The sequence below is a fragment of the Prinia subflava genome, chromosome 9 (genome assembly GCF_021018805.1).
Source record: "Prinia subflava isolate CZ2003 ecotype Zambia chromosome 9, Cam_Psub_1.2, whole genome shotgun sequence".
In the NCBI taxonomy this organism is placed as follows: domain Eukaryota; kingdom Metazoa; phylum Chordata; class Aves; order Passeriformes; family Cisticolidae; genus Prinia; species Prinia subflava.
The window spans coordinates 3,227,471-3,242,066 of record NC_086255.1 but is presented as its reverse complement, the minus strand read 5'-3'; the positions used below and the strand labels follow the sequence as shown (position 1 = coordinate 3,242,066).

At 50.0% G+C, this 14,596-nt stretch overlaps 1 protein-coding gene across 6 annotated transcripts in view; it reads right to left on the bottom strand.

Moving 5' to 3' along the window:
- CTBP2 (C-terminal binding protein 2) overlaps positions 1-14,596 on the bottom strand; it is a 134,177-nt gene that overhangs the window by 12,168 nt on the left and 107,413 nt on the right. For 5 of the 6 annotated variants that reach the window (XM_063405115.1, XM_063405116.1, XM_063405117.1 and 2 more), the window contains one exon: positions 1,148-1,302. In XM_063405115.1, the coding sequence (XP_063261185.1) occupies positions 1,148-1,302 (155 nt within the window). Of the gene's footprint in view, positions 1-1,147; positions 1,303-4,685; positions 4,923-14,596 lie in introns of those variants that run through there. The other variant, XM_063405118.1, reaches the window with a different exon arrangement.

Sequence of the window (14,596 nt, the reverse complement as noted above, 5' to 3'; positions counted from 1 at the left end):
CTCCCTGTGTGTGTCCAAATCCCGGCCACAGGGGTCACATCTGCCTTTCCTGCTCTTCTCAAGGGGACCTCAGGAGCTCTGCAGAGGCTGCACAGTCACACAGGGCTGGGCTTTGTCCCCTTCAGGGGAGATCCAGACCTTCACTGGTGCTCACCACAAGCTGCCTCAGTGCTCCAAAAACCCAAGACCCATCCAAAACCCCCAAGCCTGGCTCATCCATCAATGTCTCACAAAAAACTCCCACTCTCCTTCTCTCAAATTCAGTATCTGCAAAGACCAGCACTGATGCTATTTGTATTCCTCTTTCCTGGAAGAAGCTTGGAAGTGATTTCTGCTCACTTCAAACCTCCTTGGGGTATCTAAAATAATACTTTTAAGAGAAGTATTTACATGTAGTTGAGCTTCCAAATAGAAACACTGATCTACACTGCGTGGATCTGCCTGAATGATTCCCAAACCTCCTCCACCCTCCTGGAGAGGGAGGAGCTGCTGGAGGTGCACCAAGCACCTGTGGAGACCCCTCAGCTGCAGCTGGGATGGTGCCAGCAAAGCCACAGCAAGAGCACCACGGACTTCAAAAAACATGAGAAACGTTAATAACACTGATGTGAAAAACCTGATGCAAAGAGATAAAGTGTCTTTTTTTACCAAAATAACATCTGGCTTCTAAAACAGCCTGAATGAATTTTAATCTGCAGTGGCTTCTGTTGATGTTATCTGCTGACTGACTCAAAGCTTTGTACACTTTCTACTCAAAAATCAAACAATCACAGACTGGTTTGGGTTGGAAGGGAGCTCAATTTTCCAAACCCCCGCCATGGAGAGGGAGACCTTCAGCTATCCCAGGGTGCTCCAAGCCCTGTCCAGCCTGGCCTTGGGCACTGCCAGGGATCCAGGGGCAGCCACAGCTGCTCTGGGCACCCTGTGCCAGGTTCTCCACACCCTCCCAGGGAGGAATTTCTTCCCAGTATCCCATCCAGCCCTGCCCTCTGGCACTGGAAGCCATTCCCCGTGTCCTGTCGCTCCACACCTTGTCCAGAGCCCCTCTCCAGCTCTCCTGAGCCCCTTCAGGCACAGGGAGGTGCTTTAGAGCCGTGGGAGAGCGAGGCCAGCCCCGGTACCCCCAGCCCGCCCCCTGTCCCGGTACCTTCTCGTGGATCTCCTGAGTGGATTGTGCGTCACAGAAGGCCACCGTGGCCAGGTCCTTCAGGATGGGCATCTCCACCGTGCAGTCCCGCCCGTCCAGCAGCGCCACCAGCGGCCGCGGGTGCATGGGGCCGTTCATGATCTGCGGGCGGATACCTGCGGGCACAGCGCGCGTGACACGGGTGACACGGGGTGACACAGGGGTGACACGGGGTGTGACACAGGGGGTGTGACACAGGGGGTGTGACACAGGGGGTGTGACACGATGGGCGTCACCCTGTCGGAGAGGGGCAGCAGCACCAGACACATCCCGCACTGCAGGCTCAGGGGTGACAGCTACACGGGGTGAAGTACGGCCAAGGGACTCCCAAACTCCCTGGGAACACAGCTACTGTTTTGCTCTGGTGTTTTAGGGATGGTTTCACCATTCTGACCACCTCAGAAAAACAAGTCCAAACAGAGAAATGCTCAAAAACCAGAATTACTGGGAAATCACGGGAAGAGCAGGACACTGAGGGCCTCTGTAGCACAGAAGGTTATCCTCTGATCTGTTACCAGCTACCAAAATTGAGCAAAGCTCACCTTTGTAAACCCAACATTCCCCTCTGAGATGAAGGAGGAACTGATCATCACTGAGGGCCACAGAAGGCTGAATTTTATATCCTATTTATTGTTCTGCTGGGGATTAACAGGTTCATTTTAGGACAAGTCACTCAGAAATTTCTACATCTCCCTTTCAAGTGAAGGTGTTTATTACATTAGGACCCTATGAAATATCTCAGGTTTCCTTCTCAGCTGCCCAGGCAGTTTCTGGGCAGGGCACAGGTGAGGGGCCAGGTGCTCTGGGCTCTGTGGTGCTTTATTTCTGCTGCTGCACCATGACATGGCTGGGGCAGGAGTCTGGGTTTGAGTCTCCAAACCCTCACACAAGCAAAGCCTCTCCTTACCAAACCCCACTTTGCACAAGAACCTGCCAGGGCTACCAGCCAATGTCTGCCTGACCTTTCAGTGCAGTGGTTGTGCTGGTTATGGGGTCAAGCCCAGGGCCTGGCTGAGGGACCCCCACGGGGCTGTTCTGGGGTGTTTTGTGGGGGAATCTCCCCCAGCTGATGTGGGTGTTACAGACATGGGCACTCCTGGCCACAGCACGGAACCTCAGAGCACCAAGAGCACGTCCTGGGGAGGGACCCTGCACTGCTGCTGCACTCACACAGCCACACTCCTTTCACATGGGAAAAAATAACTCCATGGAAACAGGCAGGTCTAATGGAGTGGGTTCAGTGGCTTTCCATTCCTTTCCTACTGAATCTGCTTAAAGAAATGAAGAACCAACCAACCCAGCAGACCTGAGGGAAGGTTTCAGCATTACAGGTGGGCGCTTTTGGAACTGGTCCCTCCCTCCCCCTCCCCACTGAGGTCTCCATTACTGGAAGCAATCCATTATGTTTGCATGCATTTCATCCAGATGGGAGTGCAAGTGTGTCAGTAGGCAGGGTAGAGTGCCGAGACGATCTGGATAAAGGAAAGAAGCTTGTGATAAGCAGATAAGCAAGAATAAAAACATGCCAAAATCTCTGAGCGCTTACACAATCCCTCTGGGCAGCACTGCACCCCTGCTAGATTATTTTCTCAGGTTAACAAGCAAGTGAATTATAACACTGACTTAAATGCTTACTAAAGTGTATGATCTCCAAAGCTCAGAGCATCACCTGCCAGGCTCACACCACTACTGCAGATCAAAAGGGATCTGATGCAGGGCCAGGGTGGTGCCAGTCCTGACGGCCACCAAGCCCTGTCCCCAAGCTTGGAGCCCAGCGCCCACCAGGGGCCAGGACCGCCCTCCAGGCAGAGCAGTGGGCACACAGAGGCTGGAGTGGCTTCCTGTGAGCATGGCAGGTGGAAGATGAAACCACAGGTTATCTGAAACTTTGACATTTAATCCAAGCCCCAAAATAACGGGTTTATTATGCTGCCCTTACATAAGCTTCTTTGAAAGTCAAAACGAAACACAGCTTTTTTTTTTTTTTTTTTGAAACAGCATCTGTGTCTTTGCTTGGGATTAGGGATGTAATTGTGCAGGATGACACAGGCTCCTTAGGCACGTCACCCTTGCCCACACACTCAAGTGCAGTCACTGAGGATGAATGGCTGGAACCCGTGAGGTACTCACAGGAACTGCTCTCGTTTCTCCTCCTTCAAGGAAGGAATTTATTTCAGCTCGACAAGGAAAGTTCTGAAGCAAATCAATACAGGATGAAGTGCATAATGTATGGAAATTACGTTTTAATAAAAACCATTGGCAGGTTTGCAGCTTAAACCGTGCTCTGTTTCCTTGCCTGCCTCTCCCACTGCTTTTTCCACCATGCTGCATCCATCCCTCACCGTCCTGGTTCCTACCTCTGCACAAACACATCCAAACCAACACATTTGGGCTGACAAAACCAAGGACCCCGGCTCATTCACACAGCACGTTTGTTCTGCAGGCAACTGCTTCATTAACAACGAGGTATGCCACGGATCAGAAAGTAATTAAACAGCAGCCACTCCCCCCGAAATTGTGATCAAACACCGCAGCCAGTTAACCCTTTCGCTGTGCCAAACCCAGGCTACAGCGCTGTGTAAACCACGAGCACCACCGCCCCTCTGGAGATGGGCACCAGCTCTCCCCAGGGCTGGGCTGGGATCAGTTCTGCCTCCCAAATTCGGTGCCTCCCACACATCTGAAGCTGATTTTTGCTGAGAACCCCCCCAGCTGTTCCTGCAAAGTTGGGGCAAGTATTGTTCAATATGTTTTTATTTTTTTTAGGCGTTTCCAGCCGCTTGCGGAGCCTGGCCAGCAGTGTGGGGAGAGCTTGCTAAGGAAGAGGGAGAGAAGGAAGGGTTTACAGAAAAAGAAAAAAAAAAAGGGAGGCAAAAAGCGCAAGGTTTTGCAGCCACAGAGAACTCAAACTCCACCCCGGCTCGCAGGCAGCGCCGCTTGTTGCACGCAGCCCCGCGTATAAAGTGCTTTTGTTTCATTTTTAATACACAAAGCCTGCTTGTCCTTTCCTGCCGCTCCTCCCCTTTGCCACCCACTTGTATCCGATCCCAATGGCACCCCTGCCAAGAGAATTAGGGAGTGCTCCCTGCTAAATGGCAGCCTTTGTGTGACCGCAAGACGGCTGGTACTATCTCACCGAAACAAAAGCAGAAGCCATTTGCCTAATTCTTATTAATCTCAGTTGCCAGCGCCATGCAGCATTAAAATAAAAATAAAAAAGGAAAAAAGAAAAAAAGGCTTTAAACATGTTGCCCTGCAGTATATAAAAGTGCATCAAGAAGCGATCCTGACACTCGCCTGAATTACCCGCTCACAACCAAGTAGCTACAGTTTTACAGTCAACTACACACTTTATTAAACAAACAGAAAAGAAACAGGAAATTTCCCCTTGCCTGGAAAATGTTGCCTCCACATTCTTCTTCTTATTAAAAACCCCCCATGGCAGTGGAGGAGCAGGGAGGGAGGAGGAAGGGGGGACCCACACACGATAAAATACTACCACTTTTCAGTGCGCTGCCTCTCCTTTCGTCTACGAGGGGGTATCTTCAAACAGGCGATCCCGCGGCCCACAGCTGCAACATCTCAGGACAAATGTCCCTTTGAACACGGAGGGAAAAGAAAAGGCTTTTGTCCTGAGCCCCAGAAGAATGGTCTGAAATTGCGAGAGGAGTTTCAGTCACCTCTGCGCGGCTCCCAACTCTTCAGAGCACTCCCTCCAGACTTTGCCGAAGCTTTTAACTAATCGTAGTTCTTTCCCAGCCCTTGAATAAAATCATGTGAGTGCCAGCCAAAAAATCTTATGCTATGCACACTAAAGGGTTTGTATATGTCACAGTTGCTTTTCCCCCTTCCACTCCCCTCCTCCTATTGACTTGCACATACGACGGGGTTTTTTTCGAGTTGTCTCAAATGGATTTAATCTGTGCCACGCTGCGTTTTATGTTTGTTTGGGTTTTTTTGTGTGAGTAGCTTTTTTTTTTCCAACTTAAAAATGAAACATGCCTTTCTTTCCACGCAGAGCGTGGCTCCAGAAAAAGGCTGATAGCCTTGAGCAGCGGCACCTCGAAAACAAACACAAAGCACTGGGGAAAGCAAGGCTGTGCTGATCTCAGCTGCACCCAGAAACCAAGGGCCAAATTCTTTCTTGATGTGTGAATCAACTGATTTTCAGCATCAGAAATGACACTCGATTGCTGGCAGGATTCACATCTTCTTGGACACGTCCATCTCCTGTCCTGCCCAGTTTGTCCCAAATAGGTAAAAGAGTCCCACGTCACTGTTTGAGGGAAGGGCTGGAGCTGGGCCAGGGCAGGTTCAGGTTGGATTTAGGGAAAGGTTCTTCCCCAGAGGTGCTGGCACTGCCCAGGCTCCCCAGGGAATGGGGACAACCCTGGGGCTGCCAGAGCTCCAGGAGCCTTTGGACAACACTCCAGGGATGCCCAGGGTGGGATTGTTGGGGGTCTGTGCAGGGAGAGGGGTTGGACTTGATGATCCCTGTGGGTCCCTTCCAACTCAGGATTTTTTGTGACTTTATAATTGTCATCCCAATCCCACACTCTGCCAGGAGTATGTAGGACACTGCTGCTGTGTACGTGGAGAGTGAGGGCAGTCCATGTGCAGTGCCCCATCTCCAGAGCAGGGCTCAGAGCAGTTGTTGGAGCAGTTGTTTTTCCCTCTCTCCAGTTGCCACTGTCACTGCCAGCAGCACCAAGAACCACAGACAATCCCCATCCAAGAAATGAGAACAACCCCTGCTCCATCAGCAGCACCAGCACAATCCCCATCCCAGAAATGAGAACAACCCCTGCTCCATCAGCAGCACCAGCACAATCCCCATCCCAGAAATGAGAACAACCCCTGCTCCATCAGCAGCACCAGCACAATCCCCACCCAAGAAATGAGAACAACCCCTGCTCCATCAGCAGCACCAGCACAATCCCCATCCAGGAAATGAGAACAACCCCTGCTCCATCAGCAGCACCAGCACAATCCCCACCCAAGAAATGAGAACAACCCCTGCTCCATCAGCAGCACCAGCACTCCTCTCCACAGTGTTACCCTGTCCCCACTTTGTCACCATCCCGTGGCACGCACAGCCCGCTGCAGACAGGCCCTGCTCACCCTGTAGGGAGCTCTGGGATGCCCAGGGCAGTCCTGGAATCGGAGCAAGGGGCAGGAATAAGGAGAACAAAGATTTGTTACCTGGAGTTGGTACTGACTTGTAACACTGGCATCAACAGACCTGTCAGTCTCCCTAAAATCCAGTTTCTGACTACAGGACAAGGGGATTTAGGCACATCTTTCTCTGGAACATAAACCATTGCTTCCACATTTGAAATCCCTCACAGATTTGCTGTCCCAGACATCACCTCTGCATTACTGGAGAGCCAAGCTCCCAGGGTGCCTTTCCAGGGTCCCCACTCCCTGCAAGCAGGAAGGTGAGTGGCAAAGGTGCCAGGGGTGATTCTGTGAGGACGGGGATGTTTTGGGGAAGCTGCAGGATGCTGTGACGCTGCAGGACCCAGAAGACCAAATTCCTCCACCACAGCGTGCTCACCAGTGATGCTCCTTCTTTCACTCAACTTTTCCTGTTAAAAAATGCTCCTCATAATGAATGCATATGCAAAAATGAAATAGGACAAGTCTTATCTCTCAGAAAGAGGAAAAAACCCAATCAGATATTTACTGTTTTTTCTAATTACAAATACTGTGAAGGCACTTGGTACTGTGCACACAGAAGCCACATAAACACAGAGCATGTTTTGAAAGTGACATCAAGTACATATTTTATAAATAATCATAGATGGTTCTGTATTTTAAAAGCAAAGCATCTTTGAGGCTGCTAGGATCCTACCAGGAAAAAGGTGCAGAATCCTCTCCTTCAGTGGAGACCCAGGTGTTGGAACTGGTGCTGGAGCTCCCAGCTCACAGCCAGGGCTGCTCTGGGGGAGAGGGATGATGGCAAAGGGGAGCAACTTCCAGCCCACTGGAAAAACCCACAGGTTCATGGCAGTCCCCTCTGGTGAGGGAAATTGTGTTTCAGAGAAACTCCTGAGCTCCAGAAGATGGGCAAAGAGGCAACAGGGCCCATTAATTAATTAATCCTGCCCTGCTGGAAAGGGAAAAACTTGCACCTGCTGTTGGGAAGAGCCTGTGCAAAGCCCTGACCTCTCCAGCACATTTCCTCCAGCCAGCACACAAGAGCTGGATTTTGGCCAGTTCCCTTTCCAGATAACTTTTCAGGGCTTCCTTGAAGAAAGTATTTTTAAAAATTCACAGCCAGTTCCCATATAAAAAAATATCCTTATTAGCTGATCCAAGCCCCGTGGTTACAGTCCCCAGCTGAACTACAGACACGGCAGCCACAGAGAAATGCTCAGTTAAAATATAAATACACATGGTATTTTCTCATTCTTATTTGAATTCCTGCAGGTACACACACCAGAAACGCCCCCTTTTGTGTCTCCCCATTAAAGCACTGGGATTCTCTGCTGAGGCCATGGGGATGCAGCCCTGGGGCACTAAAGCCAAACACAAGCTTTGCAAAACTCTGCAATTATCTGTGGGCTGAAGTGAGTCTCACCCAGGAGCACTGCACACACAGCTGCAAGGACACGAGCTGGTGTTAATGCAATAAAAGAGTGACACAAGAGTAATGCATGGCCTCTGCTATGGATCAAAATGTGGGTGTTTGGGTTATTCCCACTCTGTCAAGCTGGTAAATTTGTGTCTGTGAACATCAAACACCAAGAAATGACTTCAGGAGGAGCTAAGCAAGGTCTAACATGAAACTCCCAATGGCCACACAAGGTGATGGGAGACAGGGGTGCCCAGGGGCCATGCAGAGACCCTGAGGAGGGGGAGCACAGAGCAGGGCGTGCATGGGTGGGATGGCAAAACCAGGGAGGCAGTGGGAGCTGCCAGGGCACGGGAGAGGCAGAGCAGATGGGAGAGGCCATATGGGGTGGTGAGGGAGGGATGCCTCCAAGAAAGCTAAAAGAAGCACCTGGGAGAGGAACTGCTTGCTCAGAGCAGCTCAGATTCCTGTGTTCTTTCTCTTTGTTTGGTGGGGTTTTTTAATTATTTTATTTTAATTTTTTTTTTTTGTTTTTTGTTTGTTGGGGCTTTTTTGAGGGGTAAGGCAGAGATGGGAGAAAGAAGAGAAATTAGAGTTAGGGTTTGCTGGTTATGATTCGGACACAATACAGACCCTCAAACTGTCCAACTGCCAGGGCTGAGCTTTGCAGCTCATGTCAAAAAAAAATCACAGGGAAGGTAGGAAAAAAAAACCCCAATGAACTCTCCTTGAGCATGCTCCATTCCTAAGCCCAGTGCTGGAAGCAAATTGTATTCCTGGTGCTCAGTGGGCAGCTTTCCTGGTATTATCCACACTGTCTCCTGTGCTGCACTTCAGCTGCAGGATATATCCTTTATTTTTCATGGGTGGGACGCTCACCTCTGAGCCACACATTCCAGCCACTGGAATCATGCACCAGGGATGTCACCCCATGCCAGCTCTCCTTCGGGTCCCTCCCTGTCCTCTTTATCCATTTATCTTTTTCCTTTCCATCCAAATGGAAACGAACTACAGTCAAAAACAAATGAGCTGCTCCAGGAAATGGACAGCTTTCATTGTTTTGGTTTTTGGTTGGTTTTTTAGTTTTTTGATTGAAAAGTTAAAATAAATAAACCCAAGGAGAAGGATGCTGCTGCCAGGGGAAAGCTGCTGATATCGGCCATCTGGGCAGGAGGCTGCTCAGACTTCAGATTGCCCCGAGGGATTCAGAGGCTGTAAAGACGTTTTGCAATATGAGAGATTGGAATCAAGGCTAGAGATGAGCCTGTCGACTTTGCAGTGACAGCCCTGGCATGGGGACAGCCTGGAATTCTGCTGCCTGAGACCCCCACCAGGGCAGCAGTGGGGCTGTCCACAGCACACAGCACTGAGGGGTGCAAACCTGGCTTTAGCACACAGACAGACCACGGACAGCCCTATGGCTGAGACTGGAAATTCCCTCAAATTAAAACAAAAGGTAAAGTATTAGAGCAAGCACTTGGACCCAGTTTTGGGAAGCGGAAAGGATTCAATCCCACCAGCTGTCCGTGTGCCACCAGCACCTTTGGAACTTGTATTTGCACATTGATAATGAGAGATTCTGAGTGGAAAAAAAAGAAAAGGCCACGTAGGGAGCTAGCTGTAGGAATTAAGTGATGCTGTTAACCACTGACATTAGTCCTTCCCACCATGCTGGACAGAAAGTGCTCTGGATCTTTTAAGCAACAGGGCTTCCTCTGAGCATCTCTGCTTTGCTGCTGGCATTCCTGAGATCTGCTGGAGGTTTAGATCCCAGAAGAGGCTGGAGACAGCATTGGAGGAGTTTCTGTCTCTGGAGAGACTCTGGAGAACTGCTTTGCTGGGGTGGGAGCCTGGAGAGCCTTTTGGAAGATAAATCCTCATTTCCACGTCCACCTGTAGCTGTTGTCATCCCAGGTCACTCATTTACAGCCAGAGGGGAAACAACCCCCCAAGGATCCAGCCCAGGCTTTACCTCACACTTTTCCGTAAGGGCAATGTGGGAGCCTTCAGTGAGAGCCCAGTCTGACTTCAGGAGCCTCCCCAGAGCAATTTCTGGCCAAGCACAGTGCCAGGAACAGCTGGCAGCTGCCTCAGCTCCTGCACACGCTGCTGATGGGCCAGGGAGCAGCCAAAGCCCTGGCCCAGGGCAAGGGATGACTCCAACCCTTCAAATCCACCTGGACACCTCCAGCACCTTCATTCAAAGGGTTAAAAGGCAACGTGCTGTGCCAGGCATACAGGACACATGGGCTGTGAGCCCTGTGGGGCACACAGGAGCACATGGGCTGTCCCTGGGCAGTCCCTGAGCCCTGTGGGGCACACAGGAGCACATGGGCTGTCCCTGGGCTGTCCCTGAGCCCTGTGGGGCACACAGGAGCACATGGGCTGTCCCTGGGCTGTCCCTGGGCTGTCCCTGGGCTGTCCCTGAGCCCTGTGGGGCACACAGGAGCACATGGGCTGTCCCTGGGCTGTCCTGGGCAGTCCCTGGGCTGTCCCTGAGCCCTGTGAGCCACGCTGTGTGAGCTGCCAGGGGCTCCTCCGCAGCCTGCGCGATGCCCGCTGGCCCCTGCAGGGAGAACCCAGAGCTCACTGCAAACCCACAGGTCCTGCCAAGGCCTCGTCCCTTCTAAGACCTCCCAAAATAGCTCCTGGGCGCTGGCCAAGAGCCCGGGCCCAGCTGGAACCGTGTGTTCAGTGACCCTGCTGCAAGGTCACCCTCCCGCAGCGCGGACAGCTCAGCCCACAGCGGGAACGCCGCAGCCGAGGCCGCCGGACCCTCGCAGCCTTCTCCTCTCTCCCATCCCCACCCCTCTGCCACGGCAAAGGTCCAGAGGAGGAACCCTCAGCACAGCCAGGAGGCCCAAGTACTGCCATGGTCACACTGCTCCTGCTTTTCGTGTCCTCGTTTCTTCCTAGGTTTTTCCCGTTTCTTTCCCCATCCCGTCTGTACCCGCAGCTCCTCTGTGCTCTCCCACTGCTCTTGGAGGAATCTGAGACCAATTCCTCTAAGTGCAGAAAGGAAGGTGAAGCACATGAGCAGGGGAACAGCCCTGGAAGGTCCTGGGAGGTGCTGAACGCCTGCAAATCCCACTCATTTCCCTCAGATAAACACCCTCACTTCCCTGTAGCACTGGATTATAACTGAGAAAAAACCCCTAAATACCAACATCCCAAAGCACTTAACTGCAACCTACTTGCTATTAAAGTTGATTTACTTTTACAACAAAAGCTTACAGGTCTATCATGGGATTTTATCATGGTTGCACTTTAAAAAAAACAAACAGGGCACACTTCACATGCCTGTTGACACTTAAAGCAGCCCAGAACCATAAAAACAGAGCAAACAAAGCTCCGGGCTTGGCAGTGACCACCAAACCCCAGCTGCTCTCCTTTGAATCCTTCAAGGAACAGTTTAGGGAGGGAGGCTGATCACCCTGTGGGGCTCAGAGCCACTGGGCCTGGCTGAAGGTGTCCCTGCCCATGGCAGGGGATTGGACTAAAGGACCTTTAAAGGTCCCTTCCAACCCAAACCATTCAATGATTCCATGAACTCCAGTATTTCCTGGTTTCACTGATGTTGAAAAATGCTGCTTGCACCTCGGGCAGGATTTCCCAAGCATGACTGCACTAAGAAGACACAGCTCTGTGTGTGATATCCTAGAAAAAATATTGAGGAGAAAATCGCTCCTGCTCCAACCCATGTTCCCTAACTAATATATTTGATTATTTTCCATACTGCTGTAAAGCTGTCTCCCGAGATACATCAGGAAAATGACGAAGGATCCCACACTGTGCTTGCAGCCACCTTCCCAGAGGAGCATTTTCTGCTGGAAAGTTTAACAGGAATGGGGTGACACTGGGTCCAGCAGCATCTCCTGGCCTGCCATCTTCTCTCTGAGCCACCTGCAAGGCTGCTCACGCAGCTGGGGAAATAAAAAAACCAACCCAAAGCGTGCCCTGAGAATCCTCAGTCTCTTTATCCAACTTCTCAGAAAAAAGATTTTTAGAGATGCCACACAATACAGCCCTTTTTAGCTATCTGTGCCCTCGAGCCATGCATTAATACAGCTGAGACTAAGCTGGATTGAGGGAATTTTAAATTGGTGTGCTGGATGATGTAGAAGGCTATCAAAAATAAAAACAAAAACCAAAACCACTCAAAAATGAAAAAAGGAAACAACACAAAACTGAACTGTAGGCAGGAGATTTCATGAGGTCAGGGTGAGCACGCAAAACCTCTCACTGAAAAGGTTATTAATAATAATGTCTTATCTCCTGCAATAGAGAAATTGCCTTGATTAATAACAATACACCGATAATTTACAAACTCACGCATCTTAGAATATTATCCTTTAATCATTTCTTTAGACTGAGGACAAAATGTGGTATTCAGAGCAGGGAGCTGTGTATAATAAACTCACCCTTCTTAAGCTCTGTGCCTCTGCAGCTCTGTGGAGCCCCAGTGGCTGCCCAGCAGTGACTCCTGTGTGTGAGGGCACCCTGAGGTGCAAAGGGCCCTGTGGGGATTTCAGGAAGGCACCAGAGCGTGACCATAGGTAGGGAGACTTTGCACAAAAGGAGGCTAAATGTAGAAATTTTGACTTCATAGAATCATGGAGTCATTCAGGCTGGAAAAGAGCTCGAAAATCACTGAGTCCAACCAGTCCCAGCAGTGCCAAGGTCACCACTAACCCATGTCCCCAAGTGCCACATCTACACGGCTCTTAGACCCCTCCAGGCATGGGGACTCCACACTGCCCTGGGCAGCCCTTTGGTACACAGATGTCATGTTCCTATGAACAAAAACGTGTCTTTTGTAATTCAGAGCTATTAAATCTTGAAATGTTCAAATCAAATTAAACCAAATGAGAGGGTCTTTTTTTGGCTTTTTTGCTAAGTTGCTTTTAAATTCAGTTCTTTCAACTATCTGCTGAAGCTTTTGAAAATTAAATTGATTTTATTTTTAATGCAATGTGCAATTGTGGAGATCTGAGGAAAAGCATGTGGCCCCAGAAGCATGTGGGGTTTTTCCTAACCACAGAAGTCGCTCTAATAAAGGATATTATCTCCCCCTGCAAACCTTGTCTGGCTTCAGTTTTCCAAGCTGAATAAAGATAACAAAAAGATCAATGATTAACTTTCCCATTCTCTACTTTCTCTCTTTATCAGCCGTTTCCTGGCCACTAGCACTCCTGCCTGCCTGCAAAACATGGACTGCAGATCTGGACAAGAGCCTGTGGACCCAAAGAGGGCTGGAACCATCCAAAAACGCTCCCAAAAATTCTCAACTGACATTTGGGATGTGATTTCTCTTGGTACAGTGGACAGAAGCTCTGAGTAAGGATCCAGAAGGAAGCTGAGGAGCTTCTGGCCACCCCACCTCATCTTCTCAGCCTTCTCAAAGCTTTGGAGGCCAAAGCAAACCCCTCCAGACCTGTCCAGCCGGGCTGTCCCTGGGGCCTGGATGCACAGCACACACTGGCCATGGCTGAGAGCATACCTAACATTTTTTCTTATCCCTGACCCCAAAACGTTCTGTGGATTAGTGATAATCCCCAGCCACACATTTCACATCTTAAATTAAAACAGGGGACCGGCCGATGCTGATTGAAAACCGTCACCAAGGCTGTGACACCAAAGTGCCCCTTCACCCTGTGACTCTCCACGTGTCAGCACAAGTGGTGGTCACCCCATCAGGGGTTTCCACATGGGGCTTTCCCTGTGCCCAGGGTGGGCTGGAGCCACAGCAAGGTCAAACTCTCAGCATTTTGTAAATCCTCCCCCTGAAGCTGCTGCATGTCCCCTCTCCCTCCCCTGGCAGAGGGCCCTCAGCCCGGTCAGCTGCATGCCAGTGCCTTCTGGTTTATGGAAAACCATGGTCAATGTCCAAATACTGCACAGATCCTTGAATAATACAGCTTATAACATCCGCAATTTATCATCAGTGTTTAAAATAGTATCACTAATAAGTAATTGTAGTTGAAACATTTATCTTAAACCAGAGCTATTTAAACTATGATAATCTAGAAAAATCTTAGCTAATCTGCTCCATCTTTGAGCAAAAGAAACACACACACTGGCTTTCGTACGAAAACAAAAAATGAGCATTGGCAGGGCAAGCAAAATCATCTACAAATACAAATCAACCTTTTCTCCTTGTGAGCCAGAGTAGCCCAAGGGATAACGGCACAATCACGCTCCTGATGTATTTATACAGCACATTTCATCTTCATTAATCCACATCACACACTGGCACATTCTGATTTCTCAGTTCTAAGAATGATGAGCTATTCCTGTGCCACAGCAGTTCAACACCCACCTCTCCCCCAAGCACTTGGGTCTCACCACCCATGAGAAGGGGCTGCAGCCCCAGCTTGCCCCAGCTCCAGGAGCCTTTTTAGTCCACCACACTCCTCTGGCCACAGAGGGGCTTTAAGGACCTCCTGAAGCAGCCCTGTCCTTGTCCCCATGCCTTTCCTCATGGGGATACCCTCAGCAATGTAACAAGAGCTAAAGGAGACAGATCAGGATGCTCAACAGAGAATTCCTGCACAGATCTGTATTTTCTCTCTGTTTTTCACGAGCTGGTGTTTTGGCTAACAACCTTCATATTTAAGGTGTCTTATTTTCCTGTGCATGCCAAGGATTGCTACAGTGCAGCTCCCACAGCTGCTGGGAGGCATTTCCTGCAGGCATCCTCAGCTCACTGAGAGACAAATAAAATCCAAACCGTAGAGAAACTGACTGCTCTTGAAACCACGTTAACTCTAATGGGCTGAAAATGTCTTCATTTTTATGTCTCTTCACTATCACAGTGCTGATGTAGGTAAGCA